General features: G+C 40.7%; 1 protein-coding gene across 3 annotated transcripts in view; it reads right to left on the reverse strand.

Annotated features, from left to right (window-relative positions):
- Window positions 1–5507: 5507 nt before the first annotated feature.
- SALL3 (spalt like transcription factor 3) overlaps window positions 5508–14717 on the reverse strand; it is a 25269-nt gene continuing 16059 nt past the window's right edge. For 2 of the 3 annotated variants that reach the window (XM_081204168.1, XM_081204167.1), the window contains exons 2-4: window positions 12942–14717; window positions 12385–12725; window positions 5508–8590 (exon numbers count right to left, since the gene is read on the reverse strand). The exon at window positions 12942–14717 is cut by the window's right edge. In XM_081204168.1, the coding sequence (XP_081060294.1) occupies window positions 8159–8590; window positions 12385–12725; window positions 12942–14717 (2549 nt within the window). In that variant the 3' untranslated portion in view covers window positions 5508–8158. Of the gene's footprint in view, window positions 8591–12384 lie in introns of all 3 variants that reach the window. The other variant, XM_081204166.1, reaches the window with a different exon arrangement.

A 14717-nucleotide genomic window follows, 5' to 3' on the forward strand; every position in this document is an offset into this window, starting at 1 on the left:
CCATTAAAATAGGATACACTACTTTCTCCTAAGATGTTAGCAGAGAAAAAGCTGCTGAATTTATTATCTGTTCTGTCTTCTTCATACCATTTTGGAACTCTGCATGATAGTTGTATAAATTGTTTAGTTTTGTGGTGCTGGCGGTCAGCTGCATGGTCACATCGCCAGTGTGGAACCTTAGTTTTTTCAAAATCAGCAGGCATATTTACCTCTCGTGTGTGAGGTCTCTTGGAAAGGACTTCAGTTGGACAGGGAATTGGGCATTTGCATCCTTTCCCCCATCCATTTCTTTCTCGCTCCTTTGGTCTTCTGAATTCCAGCGGGAAAACTCTCAAATGGAGCTAAGTTGCGAGACACATAATATGAAAGCAACCTTAGAGGCTCCACAGCTATTTCTTGAGCTGAACCAACCTCTACCCTTCTGGTTAAATCTAAAGCATACTTGCGTGTAACAATTCTTGGATGTCAAATCTAGTGCTTGTGGAATCTCTTATTTTCCCTACAGGAGCCTAACAATGCTCTGGATGTGTTTGGTTTAAATTACAGTTAGGTTACAGCTAAGTGTCCATTAAACTCATAAGAAATTAGAGCCTTCCTGGATCAGGGGCTCCAACTTGCCCCCCACATTGAGGTGCGGTGTCTTATTGACGTCATGTGCAATCAGGGTGTGTGTCTGTGAAAACAAGGCACCCCCCACAGAGATCCCCATTGCACCCTGGTGGCAGGAGCTGGGGAGTACGGAGGATCAAAATCACATACTTCACAATTATAGCAGTGTTCTATATAAAACTATCCCGGCTTAGAATCATAGAATTGCAAAGTTGGAAAGTACCCTGAGGGTCATCTACTTCAACCCTCTGAAATGCACGGACTTCGACACATGGTCTCCCATCCAATTTGAAACCTATGTGGACCCTCCTTAGCTTTGCAAATATGCCAGCAGTTTTATTCCTGCACCACTAGGAAGAATCTAAAAGAATAACCTTTAGTATTGTGACATTTTAGCATCTTGGCCAGGTAACAAAGGCATCTTTCTGCATATTAGGGTATACCAAAACTTTAGAGTGTACATGTGACATACGGCCACTTGAAAACACAGGAACACGAATCTTAGGCTGGAACTAGACACATCAAATAAGTGTTTCAGTTTAAAGCGTTGTAAATTTAAACAGGGAAAACAGGTAGAGAAAAACAGTGCTCCATGTTGCCATCTGGTGGCACAGTGTTATATCATACATACAACGCATATAAATCGCTTGTTCACCTGTCTAGCTGAGTTCATAGGGTTGGCTGCTGCTGTCTGAGGAGCAGATTTTGCCATGGAATTTTCTGAAGGTCCAATGACATGTTAATCATGCATTTGCCACTGTATCAAGAGATTGGGTGGGGGGGAGGTAATAACTTCTCCATAGGATTTGAACAATGAAGATTCTCAAATTATCACCCCATTGGACCTGAAAATGCTTAGAGGATTTCTGACCAAAGTAATTTCCGAAGAGAAATTCAAAACTCTATGATACTGTATGTTCTTTGTCAGTAAGTTACATTCATCTCCACTTAGCAGTTATTTAATGTGAGTCAGCAACCAGAATCTTCTGTCCAGCTGCTAAAGATTAGATTAACAATCAGCATATTAGTTTTCTCAGATCTTTCCTTAAGTGTCTCTTGCCATCTTTTACACCAAAATAATAAGTGTAGCCAATCTATCAATAACAGGCATAGGCAAACTTGGCCCTCTAGATGTTTTGGGACTACAACTCCCATCATCCCTGACCACTGGTCCTGTTCGCTAGGGATGATGGGAGTTGTAGTCCCAACACTTCTGGAGGGCCAAGTTTGCCTATGCCTGATCAACAACTTGGGAGCAGGGAGCCAATGTGTGCTGTATTACGTGCAGTGTTTAACGATGCACCCGAGTTACCTTTGGACCAGGCCATATGCCAGCCTCAGGGCCTTTTTTGGGTGGCTCTTGCTAAGTACTGAAGCTGCAGGGAACCGGAAGTGACGACCTGAAAGCCTTGCCCTGGTTTGCTCACAACCACAGCAGACTGCCTGTTTCAGCCATGGCTGAAAATCCTGGGGCGGGATGAGGAGAGACAAAAAGTGGAGGGCGAACAAAAAGGAAAGGAAAGGAGCAATATGCAGTTTCTCCAGCCAAGACAACCTTGTAGGAGCCGGAGTGGCCATTTGGAGAGGATCCCTAACTTGGGCTAGAGAGGGCGACTGTAGGTGTGTGTGTGTGTGAGAGAGAGAATGAATGAATGAATGAATGTGTGTGTGTGTGTTTCTGGAAGCGGCAAAGGAGAAGAGAAGGGGTGAACTGGCAAAAATAAAAAGCAGTGTGTTTTTCTCCCTCTCCCTTCTCTTTTCTGCCCGGAGTCCTGTCTGCATCCAGTGACTCCCCTCACATTTGGTGGCCTTTTTTTTTTTTTTAAAAAAAAAAAAAGAACAGCTCTGTTTAATAAAGAAATATATTAAATCAATTATCTGTGTAATTATATGTATATTTAACTAAATATATTAATCTCGTATATTAAATAATATTAACTGTATTGCAAACACTTTAATTTACGGTATGCAGACTTAATTCAGTGTGTGGCTCCTGGGTTCTGTGTCAAAGTGCTCTTGCGGCCCACTTGGTCTGAGAGGTTAGACCACTCTGCTTTAGAACAGACTACTCTTAATAGGATGGGGTAAAATATTCAGGGTTCTTTTAATTACAAATCCTAAAAACAAAATGCAAATGAAGTATTGGGCACAGGGTAATTTCACTTCCTTACCTGCCATTTTGGAATAGGTATTTTAGGTCTTTATTTCTGCTGAAAGTCTAAACGTACGTTTCAAACTGGCAACTTTAAATTAAAACAATAAACAAAACACGATTTGTAAAAATCCTAATCCATTTGAAATCCATTATTTGCAATGAAATACAATATTTGAAATGAAATTTACTTCTACTTAAATTTCATTAGGATTGCAACCTTGGCCTTGCACTGTTCTTTGAAGGAAAAGGCTTCATAAGACAATGCTATTTCATTGTTAGTGAAAGGATTGTTGGTTGTTTTTTTAAAATATTTTAATCTGTTTAACCTGACAAATTATGGTGATCTTGGTCCTCTGATTCACCAGTGCAGTGCAAGTACAGCAGCTTTGAAAGCAGGTATCTTTTTACATCATCATTATTATATTTAATAAGTACAAAATCAGAAAACTGATTTTGAACGTCTGTTTATTATACCCCTTGTTTTCCAACCGAGAAACTGAAGCGTTACTTGTGGGTAAATTAGTAATAATAAGCCCTATATTTCTACAGGAACAATTTCCTGCTATGAGGTTGGGAGTTTCAGAAAGCATATCTGCTTTTCCCAACATTTGAAACAGAAGTCGGGACTAAATAAAGTTGATTTGGTTTGAAAACACAATTGCTCCTTTATTTTTTATTTTTAAAAAAGAACAAACTCTGTCCATAACCAGTTTTCTCCTGAATCTGGACAAAACTTCTGAAATATTAAGCACTCCATAAACATAATTTTTTACTATTCATAGTTTATTTCTGTTTCATACATTTTCTTTTTAGTGGTATTTTTTGTTGTAGGTATTTTGAAAGAATGTCTTGCTTAAATAAATTTAAAAAGGGAGCCCCTTTCTAAGTGGCAATTTCTGCATTAATGCATCCACTATCTTTCTCAAAGGTCTTGCAGCTATTTGGTGTGGTATAAAGCTGGTATGAGCATCGAACAGCCATCAGAGCCAGGAAACGCTTGCTAAGGGGGAACTCACCTATGTTAAATTAAGCATTATAAAGCACATTGCACTTCGTAAGTGAAATGCTTAATATTAATAATAATTAGAAAATGCATTTGGTTTTTTCTATGTCCTGATGAATTTATTAAGGAAGATGGAAAACCTTACATCTGCACGACCTTGGCAGAGACACAGAAGTAGGTTATTCAGAAGGGGTTCAGGAACCAGCAGCAAAATAAAATGGCATCCTTATTTATACTTGTAAAAAAGCAAAGGGTTGTGACCTGTTTTAATTACAGGAACTGGTGAACAGAACAACATCGCTGTCACTGAAGGTGCTGTTCTGCAACAACCAAGAAAGGGGGGGTGGGATTACTAGTTTCCCTGAGCACCCATACTTGTGTTAATTTTGCTATACTATTTAGTGGAACATAGATAACAAAGTGGAAAGAGAAGACGTTAACAGTATAATTTAGGGGATTAGAGAGAAATATTTGTATTACATAAATGGGAAATTTATAAGTGAACCATTTTAATGATCCACTCCTGTTTCTCTAACCTATTTGTAAGTGTTTAGTGAGTCACAGGCTGCCTTTCATATATTTGTGGAATTCCAACATGACTTTCCACCCATATTGATCTACGGCAGGCAAAAACTATTTTTTTTTTTTTTTTTAGTATTTCTGCCCCCCCCCCCGCCCTCCAAGAAGCCAGAGGCACCTGCAGTCCTTGTCATGTTTTCGTCTCCAATGGTCTATAACACACTCTGGTTAAGTTTTCATTTCTACTTTTCAGCAGCTTCTTAGGAGTGATATGTAGCTAATGTCATCAAAGCTTGCACTTTAACATTGCAACTGTAAAGCCAACCCCGGGCGTTTCTGTATCAAAAGCACAGTGGCAAAATTGTCATAAAACTCGGTGAAATAAAAGACCTTGGCGTCCTGTTACAATTTGTAGAGACAAAAAAGACCTTTCCTCAGACTTCTTGCGAATGGTTTAAGTCCAAGTTCAAAAAGGTAAGCTGCGATGGTTAAAACTGCTCTATTGCTGCAAGAACATTTACTGCGAGAGCTACTATTCACTTATCTCACTGCTACACATTAGCAGCCAATAGCACTATTTCAATCTCGCAAGGTACATATGCACAAATGGCTCGCTCTATAGAAAATTCTCTGCTGATAATAAAGCAAGGGGCATGGCATGTCTTCCAGTTATTCACTGGGATCCACAAACTCATGTATTCATGATCTGTGCAACCCCCTTTAGGCTTTCCCTGCAATTTTAACTTCAGCAGCAACTTTGTTTCAGCATGAATGAAAACAGAAATAAAAAGGGGGGGAGGGGAGGGAAGACCTGGATGTGCATTACCTATAGTGTGTGCATCGTTGCACCTCTTGTTTCAGTCATTGAGAATAAATATGCAGTGTAGTTTGTGTAAATCACATTTAAATTTGTGTAAATTGAAAAAGGCACAATTGCACCCAAGGGAGACAAGCAGAAGAGGACTGCAGCAGAGCACCGTTGTTTTGATCCAGCTTTTATTCCACTGCTGATGTAGTATTTATCTGTAGAACTCTGTGATTTCATTTCATTTTTAACTGCAAAAAGTGGTTTCCCAATGGACTCTTTGGACTCTGTTCAAATTGTGTGAATCCAAGATTCCAGCCATATTTATATTTCGTACCTGACAGTTAAAAGCCATGAACATCCATCTCCCACATCTCACTCTGCTATTAGAATAATCATGGAACACAATTCGGAAATAATATTACATCCTGCATTTTATTCAATTCCATATGACAAAAATAGGAACCTAGACTAAGACATCCATTTCAATCAGTAGATGTGTCAAGCCAACAAGATTTAATAATAAAAAATATTGGATCTAGGTAACAATTCCCAGGTGGTTCAGGGAGGCTCCTAGCCCTACATGGTATCGCAGTATAAAAATAGTGTCTCTCTTCACCATGCAGAGAGGAATGACCTAACCCTGAATACAAAATGGGGTCAGTCTTACTGTACCTTCATCAGCCATCTTATTTACAACACTTTACATCTCTTTTTAAGTTATGCACATCCTTTAGGGATAAGAGATAACACTACATGGTACCAAATACTAAACAAAAACAAAAAAAAATTATTTCACACCAGAAATGTACACAGATAAATAAAAACATTCATTTGCTGAAAAACAGCAACATTAAGCCACCTCAGTTTTCTTTGTTTCCCAATTTTGAAACACCCCAAACACAAATGGTGGTCACCGATGGTTGGTGTTATAATATAAGGATGTTTATTTTCTATATATATTCTATATATATATCTATATGTATATATATACACACATACATACCTACATATATATTTGATATATGCATGTATATATGCACATATATATTCTGTGTATCACTGCTGTAGAAAACAGAGCTGTAATAGTTCATTGTTCATTTCAAAACAGAAACAAACTGCTAATAAGTCTTTTAAACTTTTCATTCAATGACACGATGGCAGAAACAGTCCATCCTCTTACAGTAATGTTGTTGTTTTTTTTGTTGCACAAGAAAGCGATTGTCCTATTTTATTTTTTTCCATCTCAACTGAGAAGACCTCACTGTCTGATTCTTTCTTCAGGGGCATAAAACGTCTTGTGCTGTTTCCCAGCTACCCATAATGTCCCTTGAACAATTTTGTTGGACGGAAGTTCATAGTGTCAGACTCCACCATGCTTGTAATGCACAAAAATGAGGTAGTACACAAAACATTTACTGTTCAAGTTTTGATTTACGCCCCCAGCCTCGCCAACACCCTAGCGTAAGAGTGGAAACATTCCCTTTTGTCACAATTTTAAACAATGCTTTAAAAACAACTGAAAATTATATTTGAATATTCAGAATACATTGTGCTTTGTAGTAAATATCGGAATTATTATTATTATTTTAAAAAAAGAGATCAGTAAGAGTTGGGAATTTACGTTCAAGTTACGACTGATACTTAATATTTTTGTTTTCTGTTTTGCTTTTATATACCAGGGCTATTAAGCAGTCAGCATCCTGCTTTGTGGGTGGGAGTGAAAGAGACAGAACAGATTACAGCAAAATTAAGCCTACACAATGTTTTCTTTAGCCTCTCCTAGGCTTGCTCTGATATCACAGCCCTAAGATTAACATATCAAAGGTCTGTTGGAGGGTGGGCTTATAGAAAAGTTAAATGAATCATTTCGGTTTAAGAAATGGCAGGCCCCATTCTACCCAAGAATCTTGACAGTTCTTAGTGGCTTTCCTGTTTAAAGGAGCACAGATCTCTCCTACTGTTTGACCTTAAAAGACAAACACAACAAAATCCCCCCCCCCCATTTTTCCTCAAGCCAAAGTACTATTTATAAAATAGTTTACATCTTTGTTCAGATTCAAATTATAGACAAACCTCCCTAAATATAAAATACTAAAAGTGCAATAGTATAAATTAAGAGTTTGCAACACATTATACAAACACTGCCTTTTTATTGTACTGCCTTTGATAACATGAAATGTTTTATTCACAACTGCTTATAATGTTGTGAATAATATATGGTGATAAGGTTTGTCTGTAACTTGTTTTCCAACCATGAACTGAAGTCCACACTACATTTTTTCATTTAATAGAACAACTGTCCACATAGCAGCTACAAATATTTAAATTAAAATGGTTTGTTACTGACAGGTACTTGCACATGAAAAGCATGCTATCTTTCCCAATAAAACTTCACAATTTTGCCTGCATTGAAATAAACCACTTATTTATAGGGAAACAAAACTTGCTTAAAAAAAGAAAGAAAATCACATAGCCAGGTGTATTTTGCAGTACAAAAGCTTCATTTAAGGATGGGGCTAGTATATTGTCTGTTACCCGCATTATCTTTACATTATAAATACTACAGACAAGAATACTGTAATCATACACAGCATTAGGGTACTAAATCACTTATTGAGTGTTAAGAGGATTTCTAAAAACATAGTTCAAGTTTCTAGCTAAGTGGAACAAAACCAGCAAAGGAAGAGCTGGACTGAAAATGCCATTGAGAAGCCCCCTTTTACTCAATTGGTGTTGTTTTGTTAAAGAACAAAAATTGAAACAATTTAGCTTCCTTCAGTCCCTAATGCAGTTTAGCCAATGATTTATCGTTTTACTTAAATTTAAAGAGTTCTGCAGTTCTCGCTAACAGTCAGCTCACTGTTGAAAGCAGTGCCATGCAAATCTTGCAAGACAACTTTTCAGCGGACACGAAGTTATGTATTTCTGCTATGGGGGGAAAAAATCTTAAAGGGAACCTAGGCAATTAGGTCACGAAACTAATGCTTAACTCCCAAAACTGTACATGAAAGAACAAATGTTGTGTTGAATAGTGGTCCAACAGTTACTTGTTACTTGAATGCTTTTAATTTATGCCAATCTCTTTATTATCCTCAATAAACCTTGTGAATGGACGGTTGGCTCCAGTTTCAGAACTCGCTTTGTCCAAGCCAATGATGGGAGGGCTACTGCCGGTGCGAGCTTTGTCCATGCCACTGGTAATGTTACTTAAAGACGGAATGGCACTTCCGCCTAAACTTACTGGGAGCTGGGGAATGCCTCCATTCTGTATGACAGAAATTTCATTGTTCTTCATTGCAAGTCCATTAGTAATAGCTGCAGCGTACTGATTCCAAAAATTTGGGTCAACATTCATGGCCCGAGCTGCCAAATCCTTTTGGAACATTTCAGAAAACTTCAGAGCATCACCACCCAGCAGAGCCATGGGGTTTTCCACAGACAGTCGACGGCCACGCCGTGCGGGAGCGTTATTCCACATATGAGTTCCCATGTGAACCTTTAGAGAAAGAACAAAACAAACAAAAGATTGGCAAAATAAGCAAAATTCAAAATGAGCCACACGGCCCATGAAGAGGCTAGTTTTAAAAGCCAATTTTAGTTTTCACGTACAATCATTTCAACAACGCTGCTCTTATAAATCACACGCATTTATAACAAAAGGAAGTGCAAAAGTAATGTGCATTTTAACATGCTAAACAAAGGTTAAAAAGAAGCTGGAAAATACTTTATACGAAAGAACAACACGAGAAAGGGTTACTAGGTCCACATGCTATTTGAAAGACTAAAATCTTTTTATCACCTCAAACTTCTAAACAGGGCCGTCTTAAGCATATCTGGCGCCGTGGTGCAAAGATCCCTCCAGCACCCCCCCCCCCGTTTCCAAGAGTTGTCGACCTTTGCCCAAGCCTCTGCGGGGATCGAACCCCTCCCATGGAGGCTTGGGAAGCAAGCTGCACGCCCGCCAGCCATATGGTTGAAGGGGCACGGCTGGCAGGTGTGTAGGGAAACGGGAGGCCGCCAGCAAAGCCGCGCAGCTCCCCCACCCGCTGGGGTGCCCCTGAGAGGCCAGCGCCCTAGCGCAACACACCAATAAGCCCAATAAGAAAGACTGCTCTGCTTCTAAAGCCCTGAACTTCAGCGCTGCTATTTGGCCTCGCAGAACAGCTTTTGATTCAGCAGAGGTGTCTGCTCCCATCAGAGAATGGAGGGCCTTTTTTGCTGATCCCCATTTCCCATGAAACTCCACCTGCCACGCTGTTCTGGAGGGTGACCCAACCCTCTGGAATAGATTTTGGGGGGTTGCGGTGGGAAAAGGGAATCAGCAAAAACACACTTCCTCCTTTAGTAAATGGATGCTTCTGTGCATTCAATAACTATTCCATAAATTGAAATGGAGCACTGGATTTCATCCCTCCTTTCTCAAACTTGTATTTTAAATTAACATATTTGGATTCATGCAAGTTCCATAGTTTACTGCAATGCAAATATGCACAGGTTGTCAGATTTAGCCAACCAACCACTAAGGCCCACAGAAAGGTTTATTTTAAAAATGAAAAATATAAAACAAACAAGTCTCCATTTTGATCGAGTCTCCAAGAGCCATGTACAAGCCTATACATGTCGACTCAGAAGTAAGACCCATTCAGTTCAAATGAGCTTACTCCCAAGAAAGTGGGTATTACAATTGTTCCACCAGCACAAGCATTTCAGCTTGGCAGATGGAATGATTTCCCCTCTCTTCCTGTGCATTGTCCTGGGGTACCCCCCTCCCCCCAGGTTGATTTCAGTCCAATTGTGCTGGCTCCCATTACTGCAACTGTTTAGTTGAATCTCTCCCTCAATTATCTCCCCCCCCGCCCACTTATGCTTAATGACCTGGATGCAAACATCCCACTATATGAGGAGAAAGATTGCTGATTCACCTCAATATGAAGCCCTTCCTGCCCTCTGAAAAGTAGTTTTAGAAGGCTGGAGACCCTCCCAAGTGGCATTTGGGGGAAATTGGAGGCTGTTGACAAGATGGTACTTGTTGAATAAGTCAAAATATGTTTAGTCATATACAGTGGTACCTCGGTTTAAGAACAGTCCAGTTTAAGAACGATTCGGTTTACAAACTCCGCAAAACTGGAAATAAGTGTCCTGGTTTCAGAACTTTACCTCGGTCTAAGAATGGAAGCCGAACAGTGGAAGGGCACTGGCGGTGGGAGGCGTCATTAGGGAAAGGGCGCCTTGGTTTAAGAACTGTTTTGGTTTAAGAACGGACTTCAGGAATGGACTAAGTTCGTAAAACGAGGTACCACTGTAATGGGTTATTTGGATCCAAACCTCGTTTCTCATTCTATCTAATATTAGTTGGGACTGAGTACCATAGAAACTAATAGAAAATGTTGGTCAAAACTAACTTAAGTCATTTGGCTTTATGTGGAGCTTATTCACAATTAATTTTAACTGGATTGGGCCTACTGTCAGTTAAAATGTCTCTCCTTCACTCGTCCCACTAAGCCAGGCATAGGCAAACTCCGGGCCCTCCAAATGTTTGGAACTACAGTTCCCATCATCCCTGACCACTGGTTCTGTTAGCTAGGGATGATGTGAATTGTAGTCCCAAACATCTAGAGGGCCAAGTTTGCCTATGCCTGCACTAAGCCATGATTTAGCACTGCATGCATGAGCCAGAATGAACTTGACCAAAGCCCCAGCCTTCCCTGCTCTCATCTCCTTGTCTTATGCACCTAGAAAAGGACACCACCATTACTTTCCTCTAATCTGGGCTTGTTGCCCATGAGTCAGAAATTGTGGTTGATCAAAAATTCTGCTAAGTTTCTAAACAAGTCAACTTCAAGCTATAGATGATGAAGCTAGCTTGTTTAACCGAAGTTTGTGATCAACCATGATCCCTGAGTCTCGCACAGCAAGGAGGCCAACAAGACATAAGAAACTGAGAGCAAATGCTGGTGAACTAGGCCATGCAGAAGGAGGAGAGTGAAGAGTGTGCAAGTCCAAGGCTTTTTTCAGGCTCCTTTCTATCTCATGCAAACCCTGCAACTGCATCTCACCTTCTTATGTTTACCTGAACTATATAGGGATAAAAGATGGTGCCACAGTTCTACTTTTAAAATGTTGCTTTTGTGACATGTCAAAAACCTGCCACATCCTTGAGCATTGTAAGCAAGTTAAAAGCCACAATTTGCAACAGGGGCTTCCCGCAGAGCATTTGGTAACCCCGGCTGACAGACTCTTAATATGTTAAATTGGTATGATCGGCAGGAAGATTCAAATATAATCTGATGTGGCTAGGTTTTTTTTTAAAAAAAGATCACTACTGTCATAAATCTCATGGGTAGTCAGGTTTAACTCAAAGTTTTATTCAAAGCGGACCCATTGAAATTAATGAACATGACTAAGGGAGCAATCCTATGGATAAGAAGCTAGCATAAAGCAAACCAGTGTCAATTTAGACCAGATCCAAACCCTGTCCAGCAGGACTGCTGCTCCTGCTCTAAGCCTGGAAGAGGGAAAGCAAGTATTTAAAATAGTGTTCTATCCTGAGTTGCCAGGTCATGTGACTAAGCTGAACAGGCTTAGGATCCAGCCTAAGCCCCCCTCCCTGCTTCCTGGGTCTCACCTCCAACATGCCCCTTTTGGGGGACTGATAAACTGGCCTCAGCTCAACCAGCTTTGGCTCAGCTAGAACAAGCAAATTACACCGATGAATCTTAAACTGACCCAGGGTTGGGGACTTAAAACCAGCTGAGCTGGAGATCCACTGCATCCTAAGGAGCTCATCCCAGCAGATCTTGCCATAGGGTTACCCCTGAAATTAAGTACATTAATTTCAGTGGGTCTATGCTGAGTAAAATTCAGCTGAATACAACTCATGCTTCTGCAGCACACAAGTGTGCTGGGAATCTATAACCTCAGATTTTCAAGAAAAACAGGATCGACATAATATTTGTTTATAGTTGCAGAGTTAACTTCATGGAGCTGGAGTTTGTTTTTTAATCATTTTTAAAATACCAAAGTATTCTACCACAATCTAAGAATTCAGGAGCCATCAATAAAGGAGAAAATGCATGTCTGAAACACACTTTTTTTAAAAAATGGAATAATTTGTATGCACCCACAAAATTTTAGTTCTTACATTGGGTTCATAATATATAATGTAAGGATGTCACAATATAACCATACTATCCTCATCTCTTGATTTGAGTAAACACATGAGGTTCTGCACATTGTTAAACTCTCACATTCTTACAATTTAAGCTCTGACATTAAAGATTCCCTTCTTACCTTAAGATTCCCTTTTGTGGTAAAAGCTCTACCACAGATTGTGCAACCAAATGGCTTTTCACCAGTATGGGTGCGCTCGTGTATCTGCAGTGCACTTGCTGAGGAGAAGGTCTTCCCACATGACTGACAGTTGTGCTGTTTGGGAGTCCGGCGTGGCGGTGGTGCCAGCATAGGAGTGATGCCCGGGCTCATCACTGACTGTGGTGCAGCAGGAACCTGGATTCCAGCTGGAAGCGACGGGACCTCGCCCAATGAGATCGGCTTGCTGTGGCCGTTCACTTCCATTTTGATCAGGGTAGGCGCAGTGCTGGTGACCAGGCTAGGAGTGCTTTGGCTGGGACCTAGAGTAAAGTTGGGTTCAAATAACTGAGAAGGCAGCTCTTTTAATTTGTGTGTCAGTAAGTGCTGTTTTAAATTACCCATAGTGGAACACCCACGATTGCAGACTGTACATACAAATGGACGCTCTTTAGTATGGCTGCGGTAGTGAATTTCCAATGCACTCTTACAAGCAAAAGGCTTGCCACAGATATTACAAACAGTACTTTTAAACTTACCACGTTCTCTGTTCAGGAACAGCAGGCTAAAAGGAGCTTCTTCTTTGATGAGTGGCCTTCCCGGGTTGGTGGCTGTCAAATCCAGTGCACCTCCATTTTCAACAGTAGGTGGTGGTGGACTGTCAGGTTTTTCTGTCTTTAATTGTATTTCTTGGTGTTCTTCCTGGTTACTAAAACCTGGGGATTTTGATCTGAAACTTTCACTAATGCTGTTTTCAGGAGACAGAGCCTGCATGGATGAAGAAGATTCAGACATTGCAGGGCTCCCTGCACTCTGGCTCTCCAGATCTCCAACAGCGGATGAGGAATCGTTGCTTAAATGGTCACTTTCCCCTGACCCATTTTCTAATGATTTCAGATTGGTCAACTGTTGACAGTTCATGACAGAATCAATCATTTTCATTTGATTTTCCAGAGCAGTAATGCTAGAAATTACAGATGGGGGGGAAGGTGGGCATGACGTGGAATAAGGTAGAAGTGGTTTGGAGGAGTCACTTGTGTTGTCTTTTAACTCTGGGTCCTCTTCCATGGAATTTTCATCAATGTCATCATCGTAGTTGCTCAGCGTTTCTGCGTTCTTCTCATCAAAGGAAAGCTCCGAGTCCATAGCATCTTGGAAGCCCTCTGGTAATGGCGTGTTTGGAATTTGCCCACCCATGTGCATACGAATATGCTGCTGAAGAACAACAGCATTTGTAAATTTCTTCTGACAAATGGGACACGAATGCTGTACTCTAAGTGGTGGCTTCGCTCGATGAACTCCAAAATGTGTTTTTAGATTGCCTTTTGTAGTGAATGCACGTCCACAAATTTTGCATTTAAATGGTCTTTCTCCTGTATGGGTTCTGTAATGCATCTTGAGAGCACTCTGACAACTGAGCACACGGTGACAAATGACACATTGATTTGGATCTGTCATCTTCTTATCGATGTTCTCTACGAGCTGTTGCAGTTTTGAGGTTTCTGATGTTTGCATAGAGTCTAGTAGACCACCAAATGGAAACTTAGCCTTGAATTGATCAGACAATGCTGGAAGCACAGGGTTCGGGATGCTTGTGGAGATGCCGTCCGTAACAGCGTTAGGAACTGGAGATGGGGGTACTGCAGAAACCTGCCCACTTAGAGAATTTTCTCCTAGTCTTGCGTTTGTCACAGGAATGTTGACAGGTTCCGTTTTAGTCATAGCTGAACCACTATGGATTGGTTGTGGGGATTCTGCAGACAAAGGAATGCCTGACTCAGAGTTGTTTAGGCTTGGGGATAAGGAAGTGCATTCGCTTGGCGCAGGGGATGGCCTTTGGGGTGACCTGCTCATAGGAGTAATACTTGGGGAATCTCCATAACTGCTCACCCCTGGTATTGTTGGAGGAAGCTGCAACCCAATTGAAGCTGGAACGGTTGGTAACACAGGCTTGCTATCCAACCATGTAGTAACTGGCTTTTCGGGTGGCAACGACATTCCGTACGGAATCCCAGAACAAGTGGGAACATTGTCGAGGTATTCTGGGACCGGATATGGATTCATCTGAATGTGTGGATACTTCTCCTTATGCCTTTGAAAATGGACTTTCAAATTGCCTTTCGTAGAAAACCGATTCCCACATATGTTACACTTAAAGGGTCTTTCTCCGGTGTGTGAGCGCAAGTGTATCTGCAGAGCACTGTCACTCCCAAAGACCTTGGCACAAAACCTACACTTATGTTTAAAAAAGGGATCCTCAGAACTTGTCTTGGGTTCAAACACAGATACATTTGGTGGCTTCCCTTTGCGGTGCT

This window comes from Podarcis bocagei, assembly GCF_964188305.1.
Source record: "Podarcis bocagei genome assembly, chromosome: 8".
Taxonomy (NCBI): domain Eukaryota; kingdom Metazoa; phylum Chordata; class Lepidosauria; order Squamata; family Lacertidae; genus Podarcis; species Podarcis bocagei.